We start from the raw sequence: 23,748 nt of genomic DNA, 5'->3' as shown, positions 1-23,748 counted from the left end.
CAGAATGTATGGAAATCATTAAACAAGCAAGACGTCCTACCACCAGAGCATGCTATGCAGCAAAAGGGAAAAGGTTTGCTGTACACTGTAACAGTAATCACATCAACCCTCTGGACGCATCTACTAAACAGATTATTTGCTATTTACTACACTTGCAGCAATGTAACTTAGCATATACCTCTATCAGAGTTCATCTCGCAGCTATAGCAGCGTACCTACAAAACAGGCAACATCTTTCCCTGTTTAAAGTACCAGCAATTAAAGCTTTCATGGAAGGACTCAAAAGAGTCATTCCACCAAGACTGCCACCTTCCCCAGTCTGGAATCTCAACATAGTACTTACCAGACTAATGGGTCCACCCTTTGAACCTATGCATAGGTGTGAAATACAATTCCTCACATGGAAGGTGGCCTTCCTCATAGCTATCACTTCACTCAGAAGAGTAAGTGAGTTACAAGCGTTTACAATTCAAGAACCATTCATGCAGTTACACCAAAACAAGGTGGTTCTTAGAACAAACCCAAAATTCTTGCCTAAAGTAATTTCAGCATTCCACATCAATCAGTCAGTGGAACTACCGGTCTTCTTTCCAAAACCACAGACAGTAGCGGAAAGGGCCCTACATACATTAGATGTCAGAAGGGCAATATTGTATTATACAGAAAGACAAAACAGCTATTTGTAGCGTTTTCTCCTACACATAAGGGCAATCCCATCTCTAAAGCAGGCATTGCCAGATGGATTGTAAAATGTATACAAATATGCTACTTAAAGGCAAAGAGGACATTAACTGTTCCTCCTAGAGCTCACTCTACACGTAAACTAGGAGCATCTATGGCATTCTTGGGAAACATTCCACTAGATGACATATGCAAAGCAGCTACCTGGGTTACACCGCATACCTTCACAAAGCACTATTGTGTAGATGTGCACACAACACAACAAGCTGTACTAAAGACTTTATTTCAGACTGTTGCAACAGACACGGGCGACCACCGCTAGGGAGAGAACTGCTGTATAGTCTATTCATAATGTACCATCTGCAGCCCATATGCTTCGAACGGAATATGCTACTTACCAGTATGCATCTGTTCTTGGCAAAGAGGGCTGCAGAGTGGTACATGCCCTCCCAGCCTCCCCGGAAACCTGTGTCTGTTCCAACAATATCTTATTTAGATACACTTACATGGGCATTTCTATCTGTATTCTATCATACTACTCCATCTAACCCTACTATGGCAAAACAATCTAAGGATGGAGCCGATGCCCATGCGCACTAGCAACCAAAGGAGGAGTCACCAAGATACAAAAGACTCTCCAAGAGAAAAACAAGTGCAATCATCCGAGCCCAACACCAGATGGCGATCTATTCATAATGTACCACTCTGCAGCCCTCTATGCCAAGAACAGATGCATACTGGTAAGTAGCATATTCCTTCTGCAGCAGTAAGCACAAAGGTCTAACCTGTTCAAGAGCTGTATTGGGAAACATTTACCCCGGGGGTTCCCAAGGATACATTTTGCCCTTTTACTCTTGTTTATGGATTACCTCAGAAAAGTAAGCGTCTTACAGAGTCTGATCGTCTTTGTCTTGCATTAAATGGGAATGACTGGTCTCGTTTTGGGAGACCGAGCTTCAAAAATTTCCATTATATGACTAATTTTCTTGATGTCTATTGGTTGATATCTGTAGGTAAGTGCCCCTTTTGATATGTTTACCCCCCCCACACACTTTTTGCCTGGTATCTGGGGCAATTTTGACTGAAAGTATGCTGGGTTCCTTGTAGCCAGGTCCCCAGCACCAGTGTTCCTTCCCTAAACTGTGCAATTGTTCCACGATTGGCACCCCTTTAGGATCCCTAATAAGTTGTGCTCTGGTATCTAGGGCCGTGGAACTCCAGAGGGTCTAAGAGCTTCAGCATGAATTGTGCCATCCTAAAGGTATTCGCGGTCGCAGCCGATCCGCTCCAGGATGGCTTTTTTTAATTCATCGAAGGGGGTTGTCCAATCTGGGTTGGCGGCCTGGAATGCAGCTTGCAAAGCCCCTGACAACAATGGAGCGATATACTGACCCCATCTCTCTTGGGGCCAAGCCGCTTTGGAGGCAACCCTCTCAAAATTGGTAAAAAAAATAATAATTAGGGTCATCCCCCTCCTAGAATTTCTGAAGTACAGGACTGGGGACGTTGGGATGGACTCGGGCATTTCCTATAGTGTCTGTCAGTCTGAGAATAGCCGTGTCCTGGACTTGCTGATTGGAAGCCATCAAGGAAGCCTGGTGCTTTAGGGCCTGTTGCAGAACCTCCCATTCTAGTTGGGCCATTTTGGTCTGTTCCTCAAAGAGGAGCTGAAGATGACGTTGGCCTTCTGCCAACTAGGACACAACAGATTCCATGGTTATGGGTTGCGTCATGGGTGGCTAGACACGGAGATCCCACTTCTGACACCACAGTCCTTGTGTCCCTCTCCCCCCCCCCCCCCCCCCCCCCCTTTCGGGTGTGGTTTATTGCATAACCTCCACTCTCTCTCCTCTGAAAGATACACCAGAGTCTGGGGATAGGATAGGGATGAGCCTTTATTCTGGCTATTCAGGATCTTGTGCTCGGGTCTTTCCAAGCTTCTTTTGATCAAGTGAATGGTTTATAGAAAAGCAACAATAAACAAAATAAAAGGGGGGGAGAAGTAAAGCAAGGCGTTGTAGGATCCAAGGCAGCTAGATATGGGGTGCTTCCTTATGTCCTTGGTCCAAAGAGGGGAGGGTCCTCCTGAAGGCTGCGATGGTCCACGTCTGGTCAGCTCTATTATTATTATTATTAAATGGGTTTTGTTAAGCGCAGACTACCCGGAGGCCTCGTAGCAATGAGTATGACTGGGGGGCAAGTGAGGGCAGTGTGATTTAGGTGAAAAGGATGGTTTTTAATTCCTTCCGGAACTTTAGGAGGTTAGGTTCGCTGCGCAGGGAGGCCGGCAGGGAGTTCCATGCCTTGGCCGCATTCCAGGAAAAGGAGCGGCCCCCCCATCTGGAACGTTTGACTTTGTTCTCAGTGGCCAGAAAGGCTGTACTGGAGCGCAGCGACCTGCGAGGGAGATATGGAGTAGCCAGCGAGCAGATCATTGCTGGTGCTTCCTTCCACATGGCCTTATGCATAAAGCATATTGATTTAAACAGTATTCTGGCCTTAATGGGCAGCCAGTGGAGTCTCTTTAGGGCAGCAGTCCCTGAGTCCCGCCTGTTGAGGCCCAGCAGGAGGCGGGCTGCTGCGTTTTGCGTGACCTGGAGCTTCTTCGTTGTAGTGGCCGGAGCCCCTAGGTACAGCGCATTCCCGTAGTCCAAACGGGACAGAATGATGGCTTGCACCATGATCCTGCGGGCTTGTTGGGGGAGAAGTGGTAGTACTTTCCTAAGCATACGCATCAATCCAAAGCAGGTGGCAGATATGATGGTTGCTTGGTCATTAAAATTAAGATTGGCATCAAGCCAGATGCCCAGGCTCTTTATTTGGGGTTTGGACTGAGGCTGGGTGCCCATGCATGGGGGCCAGTCAGGCAATGGGCAGGGGATGTTTGGGTTCCCAAGAATCATGAGCTCTGTTTTATCGCCATTGAGTCTTAGATGGGAGGTGGCCATCCATTTATTGACTGCTACTAAACAATTACTGAGATTAGGCGGGGAGGTGTTAGTTTGGTTCAGGGAGACGATCACTTGAGTATCGTCAGCGTATGTGACTAACTCCAGGCCAAATGAGTGGACAATGTCTGCCAAGGGGAGCATATATATGTTAAAAAGGGTGGGGCTCAAGGACGAGCCCTGAGGCACACCCTGAGCAAGAGGCCAGGTTCTGGAGTGAGTAGTGCCCTCAACTACTCTAAATGAGCGGTTTTCTAGGAAAGATTGTAGCCATCGGATGGCTGTTCCTGACACTCCTATTTGATTAAGGCGGTGAATAAGGATGGTGGTGTTTACGGTGTCGAAGGCGGCACTAAGATCAAGCAAAATGATTGCTGTGGTGCCGCCTAAGTCCATCTGTTTCCTGGCTAACTCGGTCACTGTCAGAAGGGCTGCTTCCCTTCCCAACCTGGGGCAGAAACCTGCTTGGGAGTCGTGGAGTATACTATTTGATTCCAAATACTGTGTGAGAGATGTGTTGATATGTCTTTCGAGCAGTTTACTAACCCAGGGGAGCAGGGATATTGGGCGATAATTGGCCATGTTGTCTGGGTCTAAGGTGTTTTTTTTTAAAAGAGCTTGTACTTGCGCTTTTTTCCAGGCCGTGGGGACTATGCCAGTAGTGATGGATTTATTAAGGATGTTGAGAATGACTGGTAGTATTGTGTCTGTAATCTTTTTTAAATGACATGGAGGTGCGGGATCACTTGGGGATCCAGATTTAACTTTTTTTATAGTGTGATCCAGAACGTCAGCTCCTACTAAGGGGAATTCTGCTAATTTATGGGGTGTGATGCAGGATGGCGTAGCTCCTTCCAGGTCCGCTAGATTTGGTGCGACAAAGGCCGATGAGATTGTTTGTATTTTTTTATAGAAATATTCCGCCTGATTGTTGCATCGAAATTGTGCTTTACTGGGATCCGGGGGGGTGGACGGGGTGTCAATTAGAGATTTAGCAATTTGGAATATTTCTCTGGGACAATTGTGGGCGTTGTTGATTTTGTCTTCGAAGAAACGGGCCTTGGTTGAGTTAATCTCGGATTTGTACTCTTTTATAGCATCATGATGGTTTACTTTATCTGAGTTGCTGCGAGATTCCCTCCAGGTTCTTTCTAGCTTCCTACAATGTCTTTTCATTTCTTTAAGTTTGGGAGTGTACCATGGTGATTCCTTGGATTTAGTCTTTTCTTTTAGGGTTGTTTGCGGTAACACAGAGTCAAGGGCCTTGGATATCCAAAGGGAGTAGTTGTCATACAATAGTGTTGGGTCGTCCTTTGTTTGTGGGATGGTGGCGAGCAAAGCATCTGTCCACCTGTCGACAGAGAGTTTAGTCCATTCTCTCCCCTGGAGCGAAGTACGCGAGGGTAGCGGGGCAGAGACGGTGTGCTGCCACCGTAGGGGGACCAAGTGGTGGTCAGACCATGTGAGGGCCATAGGGGTCCCTACTGCCAGTCTGTGGTCGTTACTAAACACTCCGTCCAGGAGATGGCCTTTCTCGTGTGTGGGTTCGAAGCCCTTCTGAATGAGTTGGATGGCTTCCAAATTATCTAGCAAGGCTTTGGTTGAGGGGTCATCTGGGTTATCCAGATGGATGTTAACGTCACCTAATATGGTGAAGTGTGAGCTAGTGACAGCTAGTTCAGCGACTTTAAGTTGTAAGGAGTCGAGGAATTCTCCCATTTGGTTTGGGGGGCGATAAATAAGTATGCCTGAGAAGGTCGCCGTGGGTGATAGATCAAGGGCGAACTGCATACTTTCGCAGTTTGATATTGAGCCTGCATTAGTCCTACATTGGTATTGATTTTTATAAAGGATACCTATTCCTCCTCCTCTGCCCTCCGGCCTATCGACTCTTTGGAGTAGATATCCCTGTTGCAGGAGGGAGGTGATGTCAGGGTCTGATGCCTCTTTGAGCCATGTCTCTGTGAGAAAAATGGCATCGGGGCTAAGGTCCTCTAAAAGAAGCGACATTTGAACCGCATGTTTAGTAAGAGAGCGGCAGTTTAGCAGAAACATTTGGTATGTTTTGGCAGGTTGTGAGTGCTTTGCCTGACACGTAGGGCGGTATCTGTAGTGGGTACATGCGCTGGTTGAGTTGCCGAGTACAATAGAGTGTAGGCAGCCGTCGGGGATAGGCGGCATAAGTTTGATCAGGGTTTGGGAGTCGTACGTGAATGTGGTGGCATGGTTTAGGGTTGGTTGGACAGAGGGTGTGGCCCCTTGCCCCGGTCGGCCGCGGACGGGCGCAGACGGGCAGGACTTTGGCACGACTTTGGCGCGAAGTCGGCGCTCCCGCTGCGCTCGTCCGCTGCGCTTCCTCCACAGTGCCATTTATACAGGGGGAGGGGGTACACTGTAACGCTAACCTGCCTGTTCAGCAGCAGGTCAGGGCGGAAGTGAGGTTTCCGAGTTGGGTGCCGGAAATGGTGCTGCTGTAGGCCCGCCGCTCTAACGGCACAAGCCGCGGCGGAACGAAGCCCAGTACAGGGTAAGTGAATACAATTTCAATTAAGCGTTGCACCGAGAGGCGGTGTTTGTGCAAAGTGGCAAATATTAAAAGTTCTCATCAAGTTTTAAAATCACAAGCGTTGCGCCGAGGGGCGATTGGTTTTAACTACACAGGTTAAGTAAACAATTTTAAAATTGGCATTTACAATTTCTAATTGCCTGCGTGGAGCCTACACGGCCTTCTCTTGCCGCCAGTCAGCCCAGAGTGAGAGCTGCCGAGGTCTTAAGTACCGGTGGCACTAGCATTCACTGTACCGCTAACCTGCCTGTTCAGCAGCAGGTCAGGGCGGAAGTGAGGTTTCCGAGTTGGGTGCCGGAAATGGTGTTGCTGTGGGCCCGCCGCTCTAACGGCACAAGCTGCGGCGGAACGAAGCCCAGTACAGGGTAAGTGAATACAATTTCAATTAAGCGTTGCACCGAGAGGCGGTGTTTGTGCAAAGTGGCAAATATTAAAAGTTCTCATCAAGTTTTAAAATCACAAGCGTTGTGCCGAGGGGCGATTGGTTTTAACTACACAGGTTAAGTAAACAATTTTAAAATTGGCATTTACAATTTCTAATTGCCTGCGTGGAGCCTATGAGGGTGCCCGTCTCTTTACAGGGGAACCGGAAATCAAAAAAAATAAACAAGAGCAATTGTCAGATCTCTTCTTAAAAGGGATTGCCAGATTAAGGGGTATTGTGCTGCTGCCACCAGTCCTTAACAGTGAGGTGCACATGTGAGGGAAGGTTTTTTTTAGGTGTCCTAGTGCTTTGTGCCCCATATTCCCACCCACCAACCCCTTAAAAGAGATCCCGGCTCTTGCCTGAACCCACGACCCTCCTGGGCCGTGGGGAGGGGCGTCACAGCCTCCGCTTCCCGTGCTGGAGTACCGGACTCTAGGGCACTGCTCCGAGAGCGGTTATCCTCGTCGTTCGTATTCTCCGGTAGGGGTTTGGTCTTCCCGTCGTGCTCCCGCCTCTGTCTTGGTACACTGGACATCCGGGCTCTCCTCCTCGTGTTCCAGCTCCGTCTTGTCCGCCGTCTCTCCTTCTCCGGCTTCCTCGATGCTGACCTCTTTCCACGGCAAGTCTGCATTTTTAGATCCTCCCTCAAGATTTGTCACTTCCATACCTGGGGTTTTGGATTGAGTGTCTAGATCGCTCATTCCACTTCCTGCTTGGAGTCCAGCGGCCGCCATATTGGAGGGATGCGCACCGCCCGACCAGGATGGGAAACAATCACAATGAAGAAGCCTTAAATCGGGAGAAATATAGAGTCAAACGCCTACTCCAGAAAGAATAAAATGTGTTGTTCCAAGAAAAGCACAAACATTTAAAAGCTTGCTGATGTTGGAATTAAATATGAATCCACAAAAATATGCAAATCAAGGGTGCGCCCAAGAGGAAGGCAAGGTCATCCACCTTTTCATACAAAAGATACTAGATGCCATCCTGGAACGCCTTGAGTGGTAAGCCCATTCATTTAGACAGGGCACACAGAGGAACACTGGAACCATTTAAGACTGCACCCCCTTCTAATACCGTGTCATGCATTCACCACTTTGAGGACAAGGAACAAAATATTTAATGTATACCTTCTTCTATCTAAAGCATTTGCATGTAATGGCATTTTCAGTACAATTTTTGGAAATCTATCCCTAATAACATTGCAGACATGTAGAATCTTCTCCCAGTGAATAATTCCTTTAAGAAACAGGAGATTAAAGACATATGGGGTTATTTATCTATCCAAAATTGTCTTCGATGATAAAATCCCTCACCGATACCTATAAGATACTGGGATTTGAGGTGGAGGAGGGTATGCACACCGGGGCGCACCATTACCTTAAATTTGTCAACAAGGCCCCTCCAAATAACAGAGAGACAGCTGGGAACTGCAAAACAAACCTTGAATTAAGGAGACAAGCGTGGCAGAGCACAAGGAGGTTAGCAAGCTACTGCAGAAATGTAGCTCTCCTAGACCCCTACAGGATTGGAAAACAAGAAATTACAGTGTGAGTGCACAAGGCTTTCTAGCAAAGAACATACCCAACTAATCACCAGCTGGGTTGTAAGAAATTGGGTTGGTGGTTGATGGGGATAAAACCCTATTCAAGCAGAAACCACAATCCTTGTCAGGGTGAAGTCACAAGCAAACTCCAAATTGACCTGTGCTCAACCTCCTGTTAATTAGTCAGGCTTAACTTAGAGCCAATCTTTAAAGTATTTATGGAACACTTCAAACGGTAATACAGTGAAGACACACCACAAAAGGCTCCCACACCAGATGTAGAAAGATAGATTAATTTTTAATAAATAAAACGAGACCAAACAACAAAAATCCAATAAGTTGAATGGGAGATACACAATTTTAAAGATTTTAGTGGAAATAGCACCAAATAGTGCACACAATTAACTGTGGATATCTGGTCACGCCAGACCGGGACAAAGTCACAAGTTAAGGGCTGACTGCAATAGAGCGCAGGCCAACTACAAGGACCCAGTTAGGCCCACTAAACAAGAGTACCTTAAATCCTGGTTGCAGAGTGTTGAGAGGTCCTGTGCCGAGGATGCATTGCACAGCCGAGGCAATTCATCGATTCCGAGAAGCTGCAATGCAATTTGTGATTCATCATTGAGGATCCTGTCAACGAGGGCTTGCACTACGAAGTCCAGAGTTGAGGGTGCGTCATGCAGTCGAGGTGATGCATCAGTTCCAAGGAGCTGTCAGACTACAATGTGGGAACCTGCGTCATCATCAAGGGTGCCGTTGATGTGTGGTTTGCACAGGCGGCAGTTCCAATGCATGCTCGATGTGGAGTCTTTGCACTGAGAGAATCCTTGCAGCAGTACCGATGTGTAATGTTGTGCTCTGGATTGCACTGTGCAGGAGAGGAGAGGTTTTGTTTCTGCTGGGTTCAATTATGGGCAGGAAGAGCACATTCAGGTCCACTTCCAGTGATCCGGGGACTGGGGTGGCACCACTTGGCAAGGCTGGGCTCTCAGATGGTAGAGTTCAGGTGCTGGGTTCAAGGTTGTTGGAATCTTCTATCCCTGAGGCTCTAGTCAGGAGTTCTGCCAACTAGCCCTTGGAGTCACTCTGGGGTCCAGGGTTCAACAGATACAGGTCCGGTCCAGAAGTCCTTCAGAGCAGCAGTCCAGCAGAGTTATATTTCTTCCTGGCAGAGTATCCATAGGTCCAGAAGTGTACTGAAGAGTTGTTGTCTGAGGCCCAGTATTTATACCTGGGCCTTTCTTTGAAATGGGAGAGGTCGGACAGATCCTATTCAAGTGTATGTAGGGCTGTGCCCAGCTTAGCCGTCACATCCTGCCAGTGATTGCCCATCCAGGTACACCTACGTTTTCTATTGTGTTTGGTTGTCTAGGAGGAATACCCAAATACCAACTGCCAGTTACACCCAGTCATTAGAACCAGCGACAGGCACTAATAAGCTAAGGCAGGAAAATGCCAACTTTCTAAACAAGACACATTTGCTTACAGTGAAGATCACATCCAAAAACGTATTAATGCCCCCTCTTTGTTTGCACCAGTTTCACTAAGTGATACAGCTAAAACCCAAAAGGAATCTGATAAATTGACCAGATTAAAGAAAAGACAAATTAGAACTGACCTACATGGCCAATTTTTGTTGGAACACTGAAACCCAGGCACAATTCCTGGAGGACTTAAAATACGGAATATTCCGGTAATTTTTACGGAAGATCCCCTCTATAAGAAAGGATATAGTTTTATTGAGCCCAAATGTAGTAGGAATCTGATGGTCCTAACCGTGGAGACAGCTCAACAGATTTCCCAACAGCAATTGGCTGAAATTGCCAATTTAGAACAGCAAATAAAGGATAACCAATTGATACCAGACGTTAAAAATCTGCTTTTGAAAGTGGAGAAGGAAATAGCTGAATTCAAGGATTATACAATTGACCACGCATCTTTCCAAACAAGTGCAGGGAAAAGAGTTACCCCTGGTTATGTACAAGCATAAAAATTAATAATTTTCTTCAAAAACTAAAGCGAATATATTTTTACTGCTTGTTGGACAGTGGGTTCTTTTTGAATAGTGCACTGTTGGGTCTAAATGTAAGGCTCAGAAAGCCACTTTTTTTGTCTTTTGTCCTATGTTTATATTCAAATGTGTATTGTCTTTGTTAAAAGGTTTGTCATGAATTAATTTTTGTTATACGTGGTGTTTTGGTCATGTACATTTTTATGTCCTGAAATTGAATTTTTACATGTAAATTGTGAAAAATAGTGGGTGTGATTTGTATATTTGTTATGTGAAAATTGTTGGAATTATTTTGATATATGAATGAAAAAATAATCATAATTTAAAATAAAAAAGAGATTCAAATGAATACAGGTGTCATATTGAGTTGTACCATGTGTCACCTCCATAAGTAATTGATTAGAAAGATAGCAGTATTGGCATTCTGGTGGTGTTTATGGAACTTTCTAAAAGTGGCATTTTCAAAGTCTGACTTTACCATATGAGAGATATTATAATTCCAAAGACACCAAACACAACCTGGTTACCTGTTCCATATTTAGAAGTTACAGTTAAATGTAATAAGGGAGTGTGGGAGGGCAGGTCGGATATACAGACGCGGAGGTTTTATATATTGTCTAACAGCAGGTATTTTATTGTCAAGTGATACAGTTTGGGGTTGTATGGCAGCAGGGGATTGTTCTTCCTCCATTTCAGAGTCCTCAGAATGGGATGGTGGTGTTGTCGCCTCTGTATCTTCAAGGGTAAGGCCGGTGGCCAGGGACTGGTGCTCGGCTTCGTCCGTGGTGTTATCCTTGACCGGAGGCTCGTAAAGGAGGAAAAACAATGGTGGCCGTCAGTGAATTCTATAATGAGCTAGGGCTATTGTTACTCCCGTCACCAACACCCGGTAAGTCTTAGGATTTTCTTACTAGGGGATTGCGAGGTGATATGGAGGGCAACAAAAAAGGAAGGTTTAAGTGAAGGGGTCCGAACGTGGTGCAAAACAAACAATAAATATTGTGGCAACGGTGTTTGTCAAGGTTTCCTTGTTCCTTGGCCCCAGAATGCGATCGTTCCCGCCCCCCCCCTTCTTTTACCCGATAACCTCCCTCCTCCCGCCGTCCTCGTCTAAACCTTCCCCGATTTTCGCTGATCTAACGACACTCTCCGGCACCGTCACAACTCTCCTGAGTTGCAGCCGCTCCTCAGCCTCCTCCGGTGGACGCCAACACTCCTGGGTCCAGTGGTCGTTTGCTTTTTCTTCCTCATCTCCGCTCCGGTCACCGTCTTGGCGTTCCCTTTCCTGCTGGTCGCCTCGCACTTCCGCACTCGACTCCTCGCTCCGTGCTTCGATTCCGCTGGACAAAGATGTCTCTTCCTGGGTGGTCCTCACTTTCAAGGACGACGCAATACCGCTTCCGGGGTCAACTCATCCCCTCTCTACCTCCGTGTTGTACTGTGGAAAGACATGAGAGGTCGGTGTGTCTTTTCTTCTGGCCTTGATTTGTCGGCGTATGTCCCTAATGTGTTCCTCCCCGTCCTGAAGGATCTTGGTCTTTGTAGTTCACCCGGGATGGTAGACGTTATCTCGGGGCTCACCCTCTCTCAGGGAGGCTCAGTGTTATCCAATGGGATAGGTAGGCCTTGCAGTTGTGGAAAACAAATGTAAGAGTTTTTCACTACCAGGACATGTAACACTTGAAAGTACATGTCCAACTTTTTAAATACATTGCACCCTTCCCTCTGTGCTGTCCAAGGCCTACCCTAGGGTGATGTATATGTATTAATAAGGAAGGTTTGGGCCTGGCAAAAGCTTTATTTTGCCAGATCGAAATGGCAGTTTAAAACTGCACACACAGGGGAGGGAAATTACCTGGGAGAGCTGAAACGTTTGCAGGGCTTCCAGAAATGGAGCCTTATCGGGATCGATATGCTGGGAGATGTATGGAAGGGAGATAAAATGATAGACTTTGACACCTTACGGGAAAGACGGAACTCTCATCCCGGAGTATTCACCGCTTTAGGGTCATCTCCTCTTAGACCCCATGATAGATAAAGCAATATCCCTCATATACAAAAAACTTGTGAACAACTCCCCAGATTGCATGGGCCCGCTGCAAGAGGCCTGGGAATCGGATGAAGGCCTTCTCGAGGATGACGACTGGGCCAAAGCCTTACAGAGCCCCAGAGACATAGCCATCAGGGCACGCTTAAGGTTGGTCCAGATCTGCATCCTCCATAGATCCTACGCTTCACGAATGGCTCAAGTACAAATGGGTAGCTGTACGTCAGATGAGTGTATCAGAGGGTGTGGCGAGAAATGCTCTTTCTTCCACATTTAATGGCCTTGCCCCATAATTCAAAAGTACTGGGAAGGTGTTGCCCGAGTGATGACGGCTGTGATGGGGAGGATCTCCCACCAGAACCGAGATGGCATACACTGGGAGTAACGGGAGAGACGACGTGGCCCCAATGCGCCAAGACCTGGCTGGCCCTAGCCTGGGGGGGCAAGAGGAATATAGCCCAGGCATGGGGAGCAGGGATAGCACCCATATTGAAGGCATGGAAGAAAGACTTAGATTGGTGCCAAGGTGCGGAGCAAGTGATTTATCAGAGTCTGGATGCCCACGTAAAGGAGAAAAGACATTGGGGCGTGGGCAAAGTACAGAGGCCAATGGACACCGTTGTAAGGAATGTTACAGAAACTGCCAGGATGCTAGGATGGCCAGATGTTTACATAACCCTCGAGTGTATAGCTGATACCAGCTAGTAATTGATCTAGATATGTGTTATGCCTTGGGTTACCGGCCGCAATGTTTATCCTGTACAATCTCCATGTATATGATGATTATCTCATGCTTGTTTTTATGTTCAATAAAAAGAATTTTAAAAAAATAAATAAAAACTGCACACACAGTGCAGTGGCAGGACTGAAACATGTTTAAAGGGCTACTTAAATGGGTGTAACAATCAGTGCTGCAGGTCCACAATTACCATTTAATTTACAGGCCCTGGACACATGTAATACCACTTTATTAGGGTCTTAATAGTAAATTAAATATGGCAATTACCGAGTGGGCACATGCACATTAGCACTAGTTAGCAGCCGTAAAGTGAACAGAGTCGTAAGGCCATCAAAAACGAGGTTGGAAAATATTAGGGATGAAGGTGAACAGTTTGGGCGTAGACCGCCCTAAGGCAGACGGGTCCAACAGAGAGTCTTTGGCAAACTGGGCCAAGAGGACATTGTAACGTCTGCTATCGTTGGGAGCTGGAGCTGGAGCTGTACTGTTCAAATTGCACAAACCTTATTCCAGGGTTGGCTATATGATGGTACATAGACTGCTTCCGATGGGTTGCTCCTTCTTGCAGTGTATTCTATAGGAATTTGACTTGGGTCAAGGGTCTGTAGGTCTGATTAAGTCAAGCTGTGCATCTCCATAAGTAAAGTTGGTAGTCAAAGAGGTTTATTCTTCAGGGCAGTGGCTGGGTAGAGAAACGAGAAAATGCTTTCACTCTCCCAGCTATTTTGTGCAGCAGCAGTTGAACACCTTGCTCCTAGGATTCGAGACAATGTGAGAATTAAGGGTATCAACAAGATCTTGATCTTTGCTGACAAAGCCGTTCTCTCCCTTACTGAGGCAGAGCTCTCTCGGGGTTGTTGGAATTTCTAGGGATCTCACTGCAGTACGAGTCTTTAGGGTTAACGACAAGATTGCATTGTTACCACTGAGCATGGTCCCTGAGGAGATTGTGATATGTGCAATTTGCTTCAGAATATTGGAGAAATGTATCAAGTATTTGGGCTTTCACAGCTCCCCAGAGTTGGGAGAACTGCATGGAGCAAATATCATTCAACTACTGCAGGAGATATGGTCAGACTCTGGGTGATGACAAACTGGTGGGGCCGCACCTCAGTGTTTCCAACTTTGTTTACATAGCACTATCAATTACAGTTAATGAGAGTGTCCTGGATGTGCAGCAAGGTAATCTATTTATGTATGTCTGGCATAGTAAACCTCTACGATTGTTGGAGGGCTAAATGGGGTCTGGGCTTTTTTGTAATATTAGACCAAGGTGAGTGGGTGCAGAGACTGTGATAAACAGTGGAGTGTTATGGATCATGCAAAGCCCTATAGGGAGTGTTATGGTTGCCAAAGAGGGACAGATTAGCCAGTCTCTACTATAGCCAAGTGACTAGTATGTTTAATGAAACAGTGATAACATCTTTCACAGAATGTATGAGTCTTAATTCCCCTTAGGGGTTCAAGCATTGCAGCCACAAGGAAAAAACACCATGTAAGTCCTTTGTTACTACATTTTCTGTTTTGAAACGGTTTGGTCTCGGCACTGTATAAAATTTTGACTATACATCACCTTTCAACGAAAGCTCTGATAAAATATACTAAGAACTAGGGGTGTGCGAAATTCACATATCTTGCTTACTCGTAATTATGTGAAATCTTTGGAAAATTATGCTTAATTATGGGAAATGCAATTTTTTATTTAGCTCTATGTTTTAGCTCGTAATGCGTCCTTGCATCAATTTTTGACACAAGTACGCATTTTGCAGTAAAATATTAGCACAAAAAACAAAAGTGGCATGAGCAACAGTGGCTTGTGTTCTGGCCATTTGCATTATTCCGTAATGTTTGTAGTAAAGTTTTTCTGCAAAGACGTGATCACTTGGTGGAATTTTCCGAATTATGCATAACACAAAATGTCCAAATTTACATGAACTACGCTGACAGCTTGTTCTCCCCCCGCTGGTGCTAGACAGCGAAGGGAGAGGTGACGGAGTCCACCGAGCTAAACCCGGAGCTTGAATTGGCCCCGGAAACACCCCGGACGCGACGGACCGGGTGTGGTGCAGAGCGGGCTCCGGAGTCGGGAGCGGCGAGGGTCTGCAGCCGAGATACAGACAAGTGTGACGCGGGACCCTGGGACAGAGAGATCCTCTGGCTGTGACGCTCCGCGAGGAGAAGTGGTCCGAGAACCGCTTGTGCAGCTGGGGGCAGCCCGAGAGCAGCCGGGCGACCCTATGGGGAGGCCTCTCCCCTGGAAGCCGGACACGACCCAAATCGAGGCCGCGGCTGCAGCCTACACCAGAGAGGAATCAGCGGGAGTGCGAGGAAGCGACGGCGGCGGGAAGGGAGAGACTGATGAGCCAGTGCAACCGATCCCGGGGCCGGACCTGACACTGGAGACACTCCGGACACGTCCATCCAGGTGCGGTGTGCAACGAGCTCCGGAGCCGGGAGCGACGAGAGACCGGGCCCGAGATACGGCTGAGAGCGACGTGGGAACCCGGAGTGGTGCCGCCCTCTGCCGGGGGCGCTCCGAGAGGTGAAGAAGTGGCCCTGGGGAAGCGGAGGCGGACTGTGACACCCCGGAAGACACCTTGCGACCCGGCAGGAAGTACCACTCCGGGAGGCCGGTGGCAGCCAAAATCGAGGCCGCGGCTGCGGCCTACAGTGGGAGAGACCGGCTGGGCGGCTGAGAATCGGCGACATCGCGAAGCAGAGTCACACGGCACGAAGGTAGGAGCCCGGACTCCCTCGATAGCCGCTGCAGGGCCGGAGGGCAGCAAGGGCAACGGGACGGCGAGAGGCAATACCCGGGGACCTAGAGGCCCGCTGAAGAGGGCGCCACCCGGTAGGGCCTGTGAGAGGACATAGCACCAAGGGGCCCCTACCAGTCCCATCGCGCACCTGAGAGCTCATAAGTAGCCCCGCCCGGGTAAGGTATGGGAGTGGAACAAGAGACCTGAAGAAGATGCTGCCTACGAGGGCCACCGGAGGTAGGAGGAGATAACACGTAGAGATATAGCGCAAGGGTATACACGGACCACCTCGCAGCGGAGCCCCGGTGGACCCACGTACTGTGAAGGCCTAAGGGAACAGGGGGCCGAAGAGACCTCCCTCGGACCTAGCGGAGAAGGGGGAGATACACGGAGATTCCTCCACACCTGGGACTTACAGCGAGGAAGGTTGGGCAAATCGGGGACACTGAAATAGCCAGAGCAACCTAGTGGCCCCAGCTAAGACCGCATTGCGAACACGGCTGCGGCCTAGTAGAGTTGAGGACAGAATAGATCGGCAGGGCGGGAGCACACCGGTTCCCACTGGGGACGAAGGGAGTGGAGCGAACGCCTTCAGAGGTGCATTTGCCCTGCGGACTGAATTCTTAGGTGGCACAGGAGAGGTGTAGAAGCCCCGCAGCCGGGATGGCGGGAAACAAAAGCAATAAGAGGGGGGAGCGCACGCTCACTGAGCTGCTCAGCAGAAATCGAACCAGAGGAGACAGGAATCAGCCTTTGCCAAGCTCTGCGGGAGGCTCACACTTAGCAGGTGGCGGGGAGCCTCCGGTCACCAGGTCCTTCTTGGAATCCCTTTTTGGCACTCTTAGGGACGACTTTCAGGCACTGAAACAGGAGGTGGCAGGAGAAGTGCGCGAGGTGCGTAGAGAAGTGGACAGCCTGGGGGAGAGAGTGGCCACAGTGGAAAGCACTACGCAGCGGCAAGACGAGGAACTTGTGCAATTACAACAAGAAGTACTGTGCCTCAGAGACCAACAATTGGACATTCAAGCACACAACGAGGACTTGGAAAATAGGTCTCGGCGAAACAACATATGGGTTCGAGGAATTCCATCAACGGAGGAGGGAACGGATGTGGCGGGCTATCTACGGGACCTCTTCAGAGTCATATTGGGAGAGGCTGCGGACTTCCCCATACGAATTGATAGAGCGCACAGAGTGGGACCCCCGAGACGCACATCAGCCAGACACCAGACATTCTGGCCTTTCTCCCGGATTTCCCGTTGAAGGAACGGATCATGGCCGAGGCACGGAAGAAGCAATCGCTAGTTTTTCGTGGTCATCCGGTGGCGCTATATCAGGACCTGTCCGCTATCACTCTTCAGAAATGCAAAGCATTTAAAATAGCGACACATTTTTTGAGAGAGCATGAGACAGCCTACTCGTGGGGCCACCCTTTCTGTCTCATCTTCAAATGGAATGGCACGATGCACCAATTGCGATCACTACAGGAGACATGCGAGGTACTAGGGATCACCGCGGAGGAGGAAGATTCCGCCACACCGCGACGGAGGCGCGCCGCCGGAGATGGCTGGCATAGGGTGTCGAGGCGGAGGCCATCGGCTGCGTCTCGGAGACCGGACTCGCCCACCATCAGGGCCGACATGGCAAGCGCCATACTGGAAGCGTCCAGAGACTCAGCTGCTAATGGTGACATCGCACTGACAGCGTAAGATTGCTCCGGGGGGAGAACGGCACAGCTTTGCTGTTGTTGCAGGTTTGGGGACAGGGGCCGGGGGGGGGGGAGGGGGAGATGAGGGGGGAAGTACGTGGCCGGACGTCCACTCAGGTACTATACCACAGACTTGTCCACTTGGGACATGACTGGGACTATAAGTTTGGAGGTTTCGGGGGGTTGGGGGAGGAGGGAGAAGGGGGGGAGTTAGGGGAGGTGGTTGGTGGGGAGGGAGGGGGTGGTTGACGAGTTGCAGGGAAGTAGGGTGGGGATTTGGTTGCGGGAAGGGGACGGGGGGGTCCATCCAGTGCTCTTGGTACATTTACGCTGCCCCAAAGGGAGCATCCATGTCCGTTTTGCCCACAAACTGTCACTCACTGAAACTGACCCATTGCTTCTACCACACTGGTTCACACATTTATGGCGACCCTTAAAGTAGTGACCCTTAATGTCAAAGGGCTCAACAACCCAGTTAAGAGGAACTCGGTCCTGTCCCTATTGGAGGGTACGCAAGCGGATATCTGTCTTCTACAGGAGACTCACTTGTTAACGCGAGATTGCCATAGGATGCGATCGCGCAAGCTCCCAACACAGTTCTTTTTTTCGAACACTTCTAAAACAGCGGGAGTGGCAATCCTGGTATCTGGGTCCTTCAGGGGGGAGATTCTACACAAATTCGCAGAGCAGAAGGGGAGACTTTTGCCATATAGATTTAAATTGGGGAACCTGGCGTTTACCATTGGGACGATATATAGCCCGAACGAGCATCAGGAACGCTTCCTTAACTCTGCACTGGTGGATATAACAGCGTCCCCAGACAGACACATCATTCTAGGGGGAAACCTGAACATGGTGCTCGATTCATCTATGGATAGATCAACGCAACGTTAGCCACAGACTGGGGAACTGTCGCAGTCAGGGAAGACCTAATTAGCAGACCTGGATCTCCACGATCTTTGGCGCCGACTTCACCCCACAGATAGGGACTACTCTTACTACTCACACGCACACAAGACATACGCAAGACTAGACCATATTATATATGCGCCGGTCTCGGGAGTCTTCACTCTGCCACCGGTTCAGGCTACTCGCGGGGTATGGCGTCTCAGGAACACTCTCCTGCACAAAAAAACAGTGGTGAAACACATTATAGAGTCGATCAGGGAATACCAGTCTCACAACGACAACGCTGACACCTCGCTGGCGATTCAGTGGGCAGCACTTAAGGCAGTCCTGAGAGGAGAATTCATTGCAATCTCCTCGGCAGAGAATGGGGAACGGCAACAAAAGCGAGAGGAACTCACGCAAATGGTCCGGGAACTTGAACAGGTACATCACCGCACAGGGGCCCCCAGGTTCTGGAAGCAATTGAAGGCAGCGAGGAAACTCCTGTCGGCATTAGACATGGACAGGGCGGAATATGCGGCGCTACGTCTGAAGCACGCGTATTATACAGGAGGCGATAGATGTGGTCGACTCTTAGCGAACAAACTCAGAGTGGCGCACCAACGTCACCGGGTAAAGGAGATCGTGTTTGGTGATGGTGTAACGGTTACGGACGATGCCCAGATAGCTGAGGCCTTCCGTCGATTCTACGCCGAGTTGTATACAGGGGACCATCCAGCGGCGCGAGAAACAGAGGATTATTTGAATACGGTCACCCTTTCATCTCTGGCACCGACGCAAGCAGAGTATTTAGAAAGAGAGATTCGGGTCGAGGAGGTGATTGCTGCCATCTCCAGACTCAAGCATGGGAAGGCCCCAGGCCCAGACGGCTATACAACACTCTTTTATAAAACGTTCAGTACCACGCTGGCACCCATTCTCGCCAGACTCTTTAACTCGTTTTCAACCCCGGGAGCTATTTCGCCTGATCTCTTACAAGCCACGGTGTCGGTCATACCCAAACCGGGAAAGGACCGGACCCAATGCAGTTCCTATCGACCGATCTCCCTTCTGAATGTCGACCTCAAACTGTACACGGGGATTCTTGCGGCTAGACTGGCGCTCCACCTGCCGGGGGTGGTGGAACCAGACCAGGCCGGCTTTGTGCCTGGGAGGCAAACTGGGGATAACACCAAAAGAGTGGTACACATCTTGGAGAAGGCCTCCCGGATTCCTGGGGAGAGAATGCTATTATCTGTCGATGCTGAGAAGGCGTTTGACCGGGTGCACTGGCCTTATTTAGAACAGGTGTTGGAGAAAATGGGTATAGGAGAGAAATTTCGCTCTTTAGTGTTCAACTGCTATAGGTTCCCATCAGCAGTGGTACGAGTGAACGGTTGTAGCTCCCAGAGGTTCACTATCAAGAGAGGCACCAGACAGGGCTGTCCGTTATCCCCGCTACTCTTCGCTCTGTATATGGAGCCGTTTGCCCAGAGAATACGCCAGAACCCTGAAGCGACCAGAGTAAAGATTGGAGGATATGTCCATACAGTCAGCCTCTATGCGGACGATGTGATACTGACCCTAGAAGACCCGAAACGGGCACTCCCCGCGTGCATCGGAGACTTAGAGGCTTTCTCGACGGTGGCGGGATTTAGAATGAACATGGGAAAATCAGTTGCACTGGATGTCTCCCTAACAGCCGCCACGAGATCGGAGTTGCAAGGGCTCTTCCCCATGCATTGGTCGTCGCACCAAGTACCGTACCTGGGTATCCTGCTGGCGCCCACGTTGCCGGCAATGGTGTCCGCCAATTATGCGGCTCTGGGTAAGAAGATCAAAGAGGAACTGGGGAGATGGGGCAAGAGCATGATATCCTGGCTTGGCAGGATAGCGGCGGTTAAGATGACAATCCTACACCAGGTTCTGTACCTGTTCCGGGCACTGCCGCTCCAACCACCTAAGGGGTGGATTCAACAGAGACAGGCGGACCTAGCCCGCTTAATCTGGCAAGGCCGCAAGCCGAGGATAAAGAGAGCTCTCTCTACTCTAGCACCTGAGGCGGGGGGACTAGGTATTCCGGACTTACGCGAATATTTCCAAGCAACGCAGCTACGGTACCTGGTGGAGTGGAGCAAGTGGGAGTCGGACAAGCACTGGCTATTCCAGGACCAAGCGGTTGCTGGCCGTCCCCTACAAGAGGTGCCCTTCCTGCGTAGGGCACACCGCCCTCCTAACCTTTACGCGTCCTTTGTCACACGGGTCCCGTTGAAGGTTCCCCCTCACCGTTCACACCATTAGTGGACAACCCGGACTTTACGCCAGGGACGGAACCAGGAGCCTTCACGCACTGGCGAACAGCCGGATGTAGGGCGCTCTTCCAAATGTATGATGCCGAAGGGATTCTCCCCTTTCAGAGTCTCAAGGAGGATTATAAGTTGTCCGAGACGGACAGGATGCGCTATTGGCAGGTGCGGCATTGGGCGCTACAGCCACAGGTGAGAGAGTCGGCTGACAGGAAGCTGCTGCCCTACGAACGATGGTTGGTAACGCGCACTTCAGACGCGAAACTAATCACGGATCTCTACAAGCTGATACAGCCTCCCCCCTTTCACTTTCATAACCCTGGCAGGGCACGCTGGAACCGGGAACTGGGCAGGACGCTAAGCCATAAAGAGTGGGACCAGATTTCGTATCGCGCAAGGCATTCTGCATATCACATAGGACTTACCGAAACATTTACTAAGGTGTCCACATACTGGTATTACACCCCAGAACGGCTGCACGAGATGAATCGCCAGGTTGAGAATACCTGTTGGCGGGCGTGTGGGCAGATAGGCACACTTACACATGTTTTATGGGACTGCCCGCTGCTACACTCTTACTGGAAAGAGGTGATTGACGAGATCAATACACACTTCGAAATAGAGCTGCCCCGCTTCCCTGCATACATCCTGCTGGGTCTTCCAAACCGTTTAATGTACCCACTGAAATCCCGTAGAGGTAGGCAAATTGCTATAGCACTGGGCTCAGCAGTTCAAAACGTCCTAATACACTGGTGCACGACCGTCACCCCCTCCACTATGGGTTGGCTGCACAGACTGTGGCATGTACTAGGCATGGAAAAATTATCACTCATGGTGGCCGGGGAGGTGGAACAGTTTGAGGAGCTGTGGCAACCATTCCAAGCACTGCTAACCACGGAATTCAAAGAGCTCACTTGTCCAAGGTATCTGAGATTATTGAGACTAACCCCACCGATGGATCACACTGTTTAAAAGTCAGCTGACCGGGCATGGTCGGTGATGGTAGGCGGTGGTAGGGAAACGACACAGGAGGCAAGCAAGGCACTGGATGGGGTAGGGAGGGGTTGGGAGGGGAAGGGGGGTCAGGGAGTTGGGGGGGGGGGTAGTTTAATAAAAGTAGAAGGGGTACAGAGGGAGAACTCTATTTTTGTATTTTTGATCTTTGACTAAGCACACCAGAGCGATACCGAAGGGGCCCCTGTTATAAGAGACTTGGGATGTTACACACTCCTTTAAGACTGGTGCCACGGCTCATAGCACTGTAACCACTGCTCGAATGTTTTATCTTTCTTTGTACTCTTTCAATAAAATGCTTTAAACCTAAAAGAGACATGTCAGTAACTGAACTTTGGTACATTGTGTGCAGATAAATAGAAATCTGACCAGGTTCAAGCAGGAAGAATATTGGTTTAACATATACACAGGATACAAATTTAAAATCCTGGATTTGTATTAATGCATATCAAAGACAGACCACTATGCTTGTAATACAATTGTTGATTGTGAAATAACCATTCTTTTCTGTGTTTGAATAGCCTTTGACGAGCTTGTTGAAGCATATGCAGAACAAGCTAAAGGACTCTTAGATGGAGGAGCTGATATCTTACTTGTGGAAACAATTTTTGATACAGCTAACTCAAAGGTAAGAACGTCTACAATCCTGGATCATCTTTAAAAAATGGGTCTTGTCACATGTGGGCTGGATTGCAAGAGACAGAGCAACTAAAAAGTTTATTTCAATCATTTGCTGTTGACTTAAATGTGGTAAATAGGTTGTAAGGACAGGTGGTCTCTTATGGCATTTGTTGTGAGGTGATTTTCTAGGTGGATGATGGGCAAGTCATTAACAACTCCACTTTATCTGACGTACATAGATTTACTAGTTATGATGCTGTTATTTGGGTCATTTATTAATTAACTTCTGGGGTCTTGGGCAAAAATCCTTATACATTTATAGATAATTGTATTTCCTTACAATTAATATTAATAGTACAAATGTTTGCATGCTTTCTGCTGGTAGATTTGAAATGGAGGCCTACATTACTTTCCAGTGTTGCCATCTACCAATCAGATCTGTGCCTTTCTCCTTGACAGTTTTTAGGCTGTAAAATATAAACCATGTATTCCTGGTGAAGATTAGCCATTACTTAAAGTTGATCTGGTCTTTTTATTACAGTTGGAAAATTGCCTTTGCCTGACTGAAAACACACAGTAAATAATGCCACCAAATTAACCCAAATCATTTGAATGAGATTTAATTCTCCATAAATATGAACCATTTCAAACATGTACATGAAGATTTTGTATAGCTGGAAATTTAAACAAGGCTTGCTGGAGAAAAGAAAAGCTGCATAAACCTTGAAAAATATATATTATTACGAAGTCTGATGCAGAGTTTCACCCATTATTGCACCTATAAAAATGTTTCTAAATATTTGTTTAATCCTAAAAGGTCAACCTATTGAATATAATGAACTGGGAAAGAAGACCTAGAACAGAAAAGGAAAGGAAGTAAAGCCTATTCCCAAATTGAGGAGGTGAAAAGTCAGGCGAATTGTTTGTAGATAAACTGGTTACCGTGCATTCGGAATTAAGTCACCCAATAATTCACCATGTTCAATGAATAACTTCTCTAAAATTAGCACATTTGCTTCAGACGTTTTGAAATATCCTTCCTGCACACCATATAAATATTGTCTTTAATCAGTAACACAACTGGTGATGTGTGTCGATCTCCCTGATGTAGTGTGGTCTACATCTTGGCGATGTAGACCTAAGCAGTGTTTCCAGGGTCCAGCTTACTGACCAACACAGATATATATAACATCTTTATTTAGATATATAAAAACATATCTTTAAAAGTTTCTACCAGCACATTAATACAATCTTACAGCTTAAAAAAGATTAAAAGATGAAAGAGAATAAAAACAGGATACAATGTGGCTTTCTTATCAGTGCTTACTGCAGCATGTCAATTTAAAGGTTAGCACTCCCAGACAATGCTGGTGGGGTTAGGTGCACATTATTCTGCACAGTGGTCCAATTTTTCTAAAAGCCTGTAGGCGTACTGAACGAATTTAGCCAATTTTATGTTTAAGACCGTGTTCTCTAAGGACAGA

General features: G+C 48.2%; 1 protein-coding gene across 1 annotated transcript in view; it reads left to right on the top strand.

Annotated features, from left to right (window-relative positions):
* Positions 1–23,748, top strand: part of MTR (5-methyltetrahydrofolate-homocysteine methyltransferase) — a 585,842-nt gene that overhangs the window by 113,043 nt on the left and 449,051 nt on the right. The window contains exon 6 of the mRNA XM_086926839.1: positions 22,165–22,271. Within this exon, the coding sequence (XP_086782965.1) occupies positions 22,165–22,271 (107 nt within the window). The remainder of the gene's footprint in view (positions 1–22,164; positions 22,272–23,748) is intronic.

Source organism: Lissotriton vulgaris, chromosome 6 (genome assembly GCF_964263255.1).
Source record: "Lissotriton vulgaris chromosome 6, aLisVul1.2, whole genome shotgun sequence".
In the NCBI taxonomy this organism is placed as follows: Eukaryota; Metazoa; Chordata; class Amphibia; order Caudata; family Salamandridae; genus Lissotriton; species Lissotriton vulgaris.
This window is presented reverse-complemented; position numbering and strand designations above follow the sequence as displayed.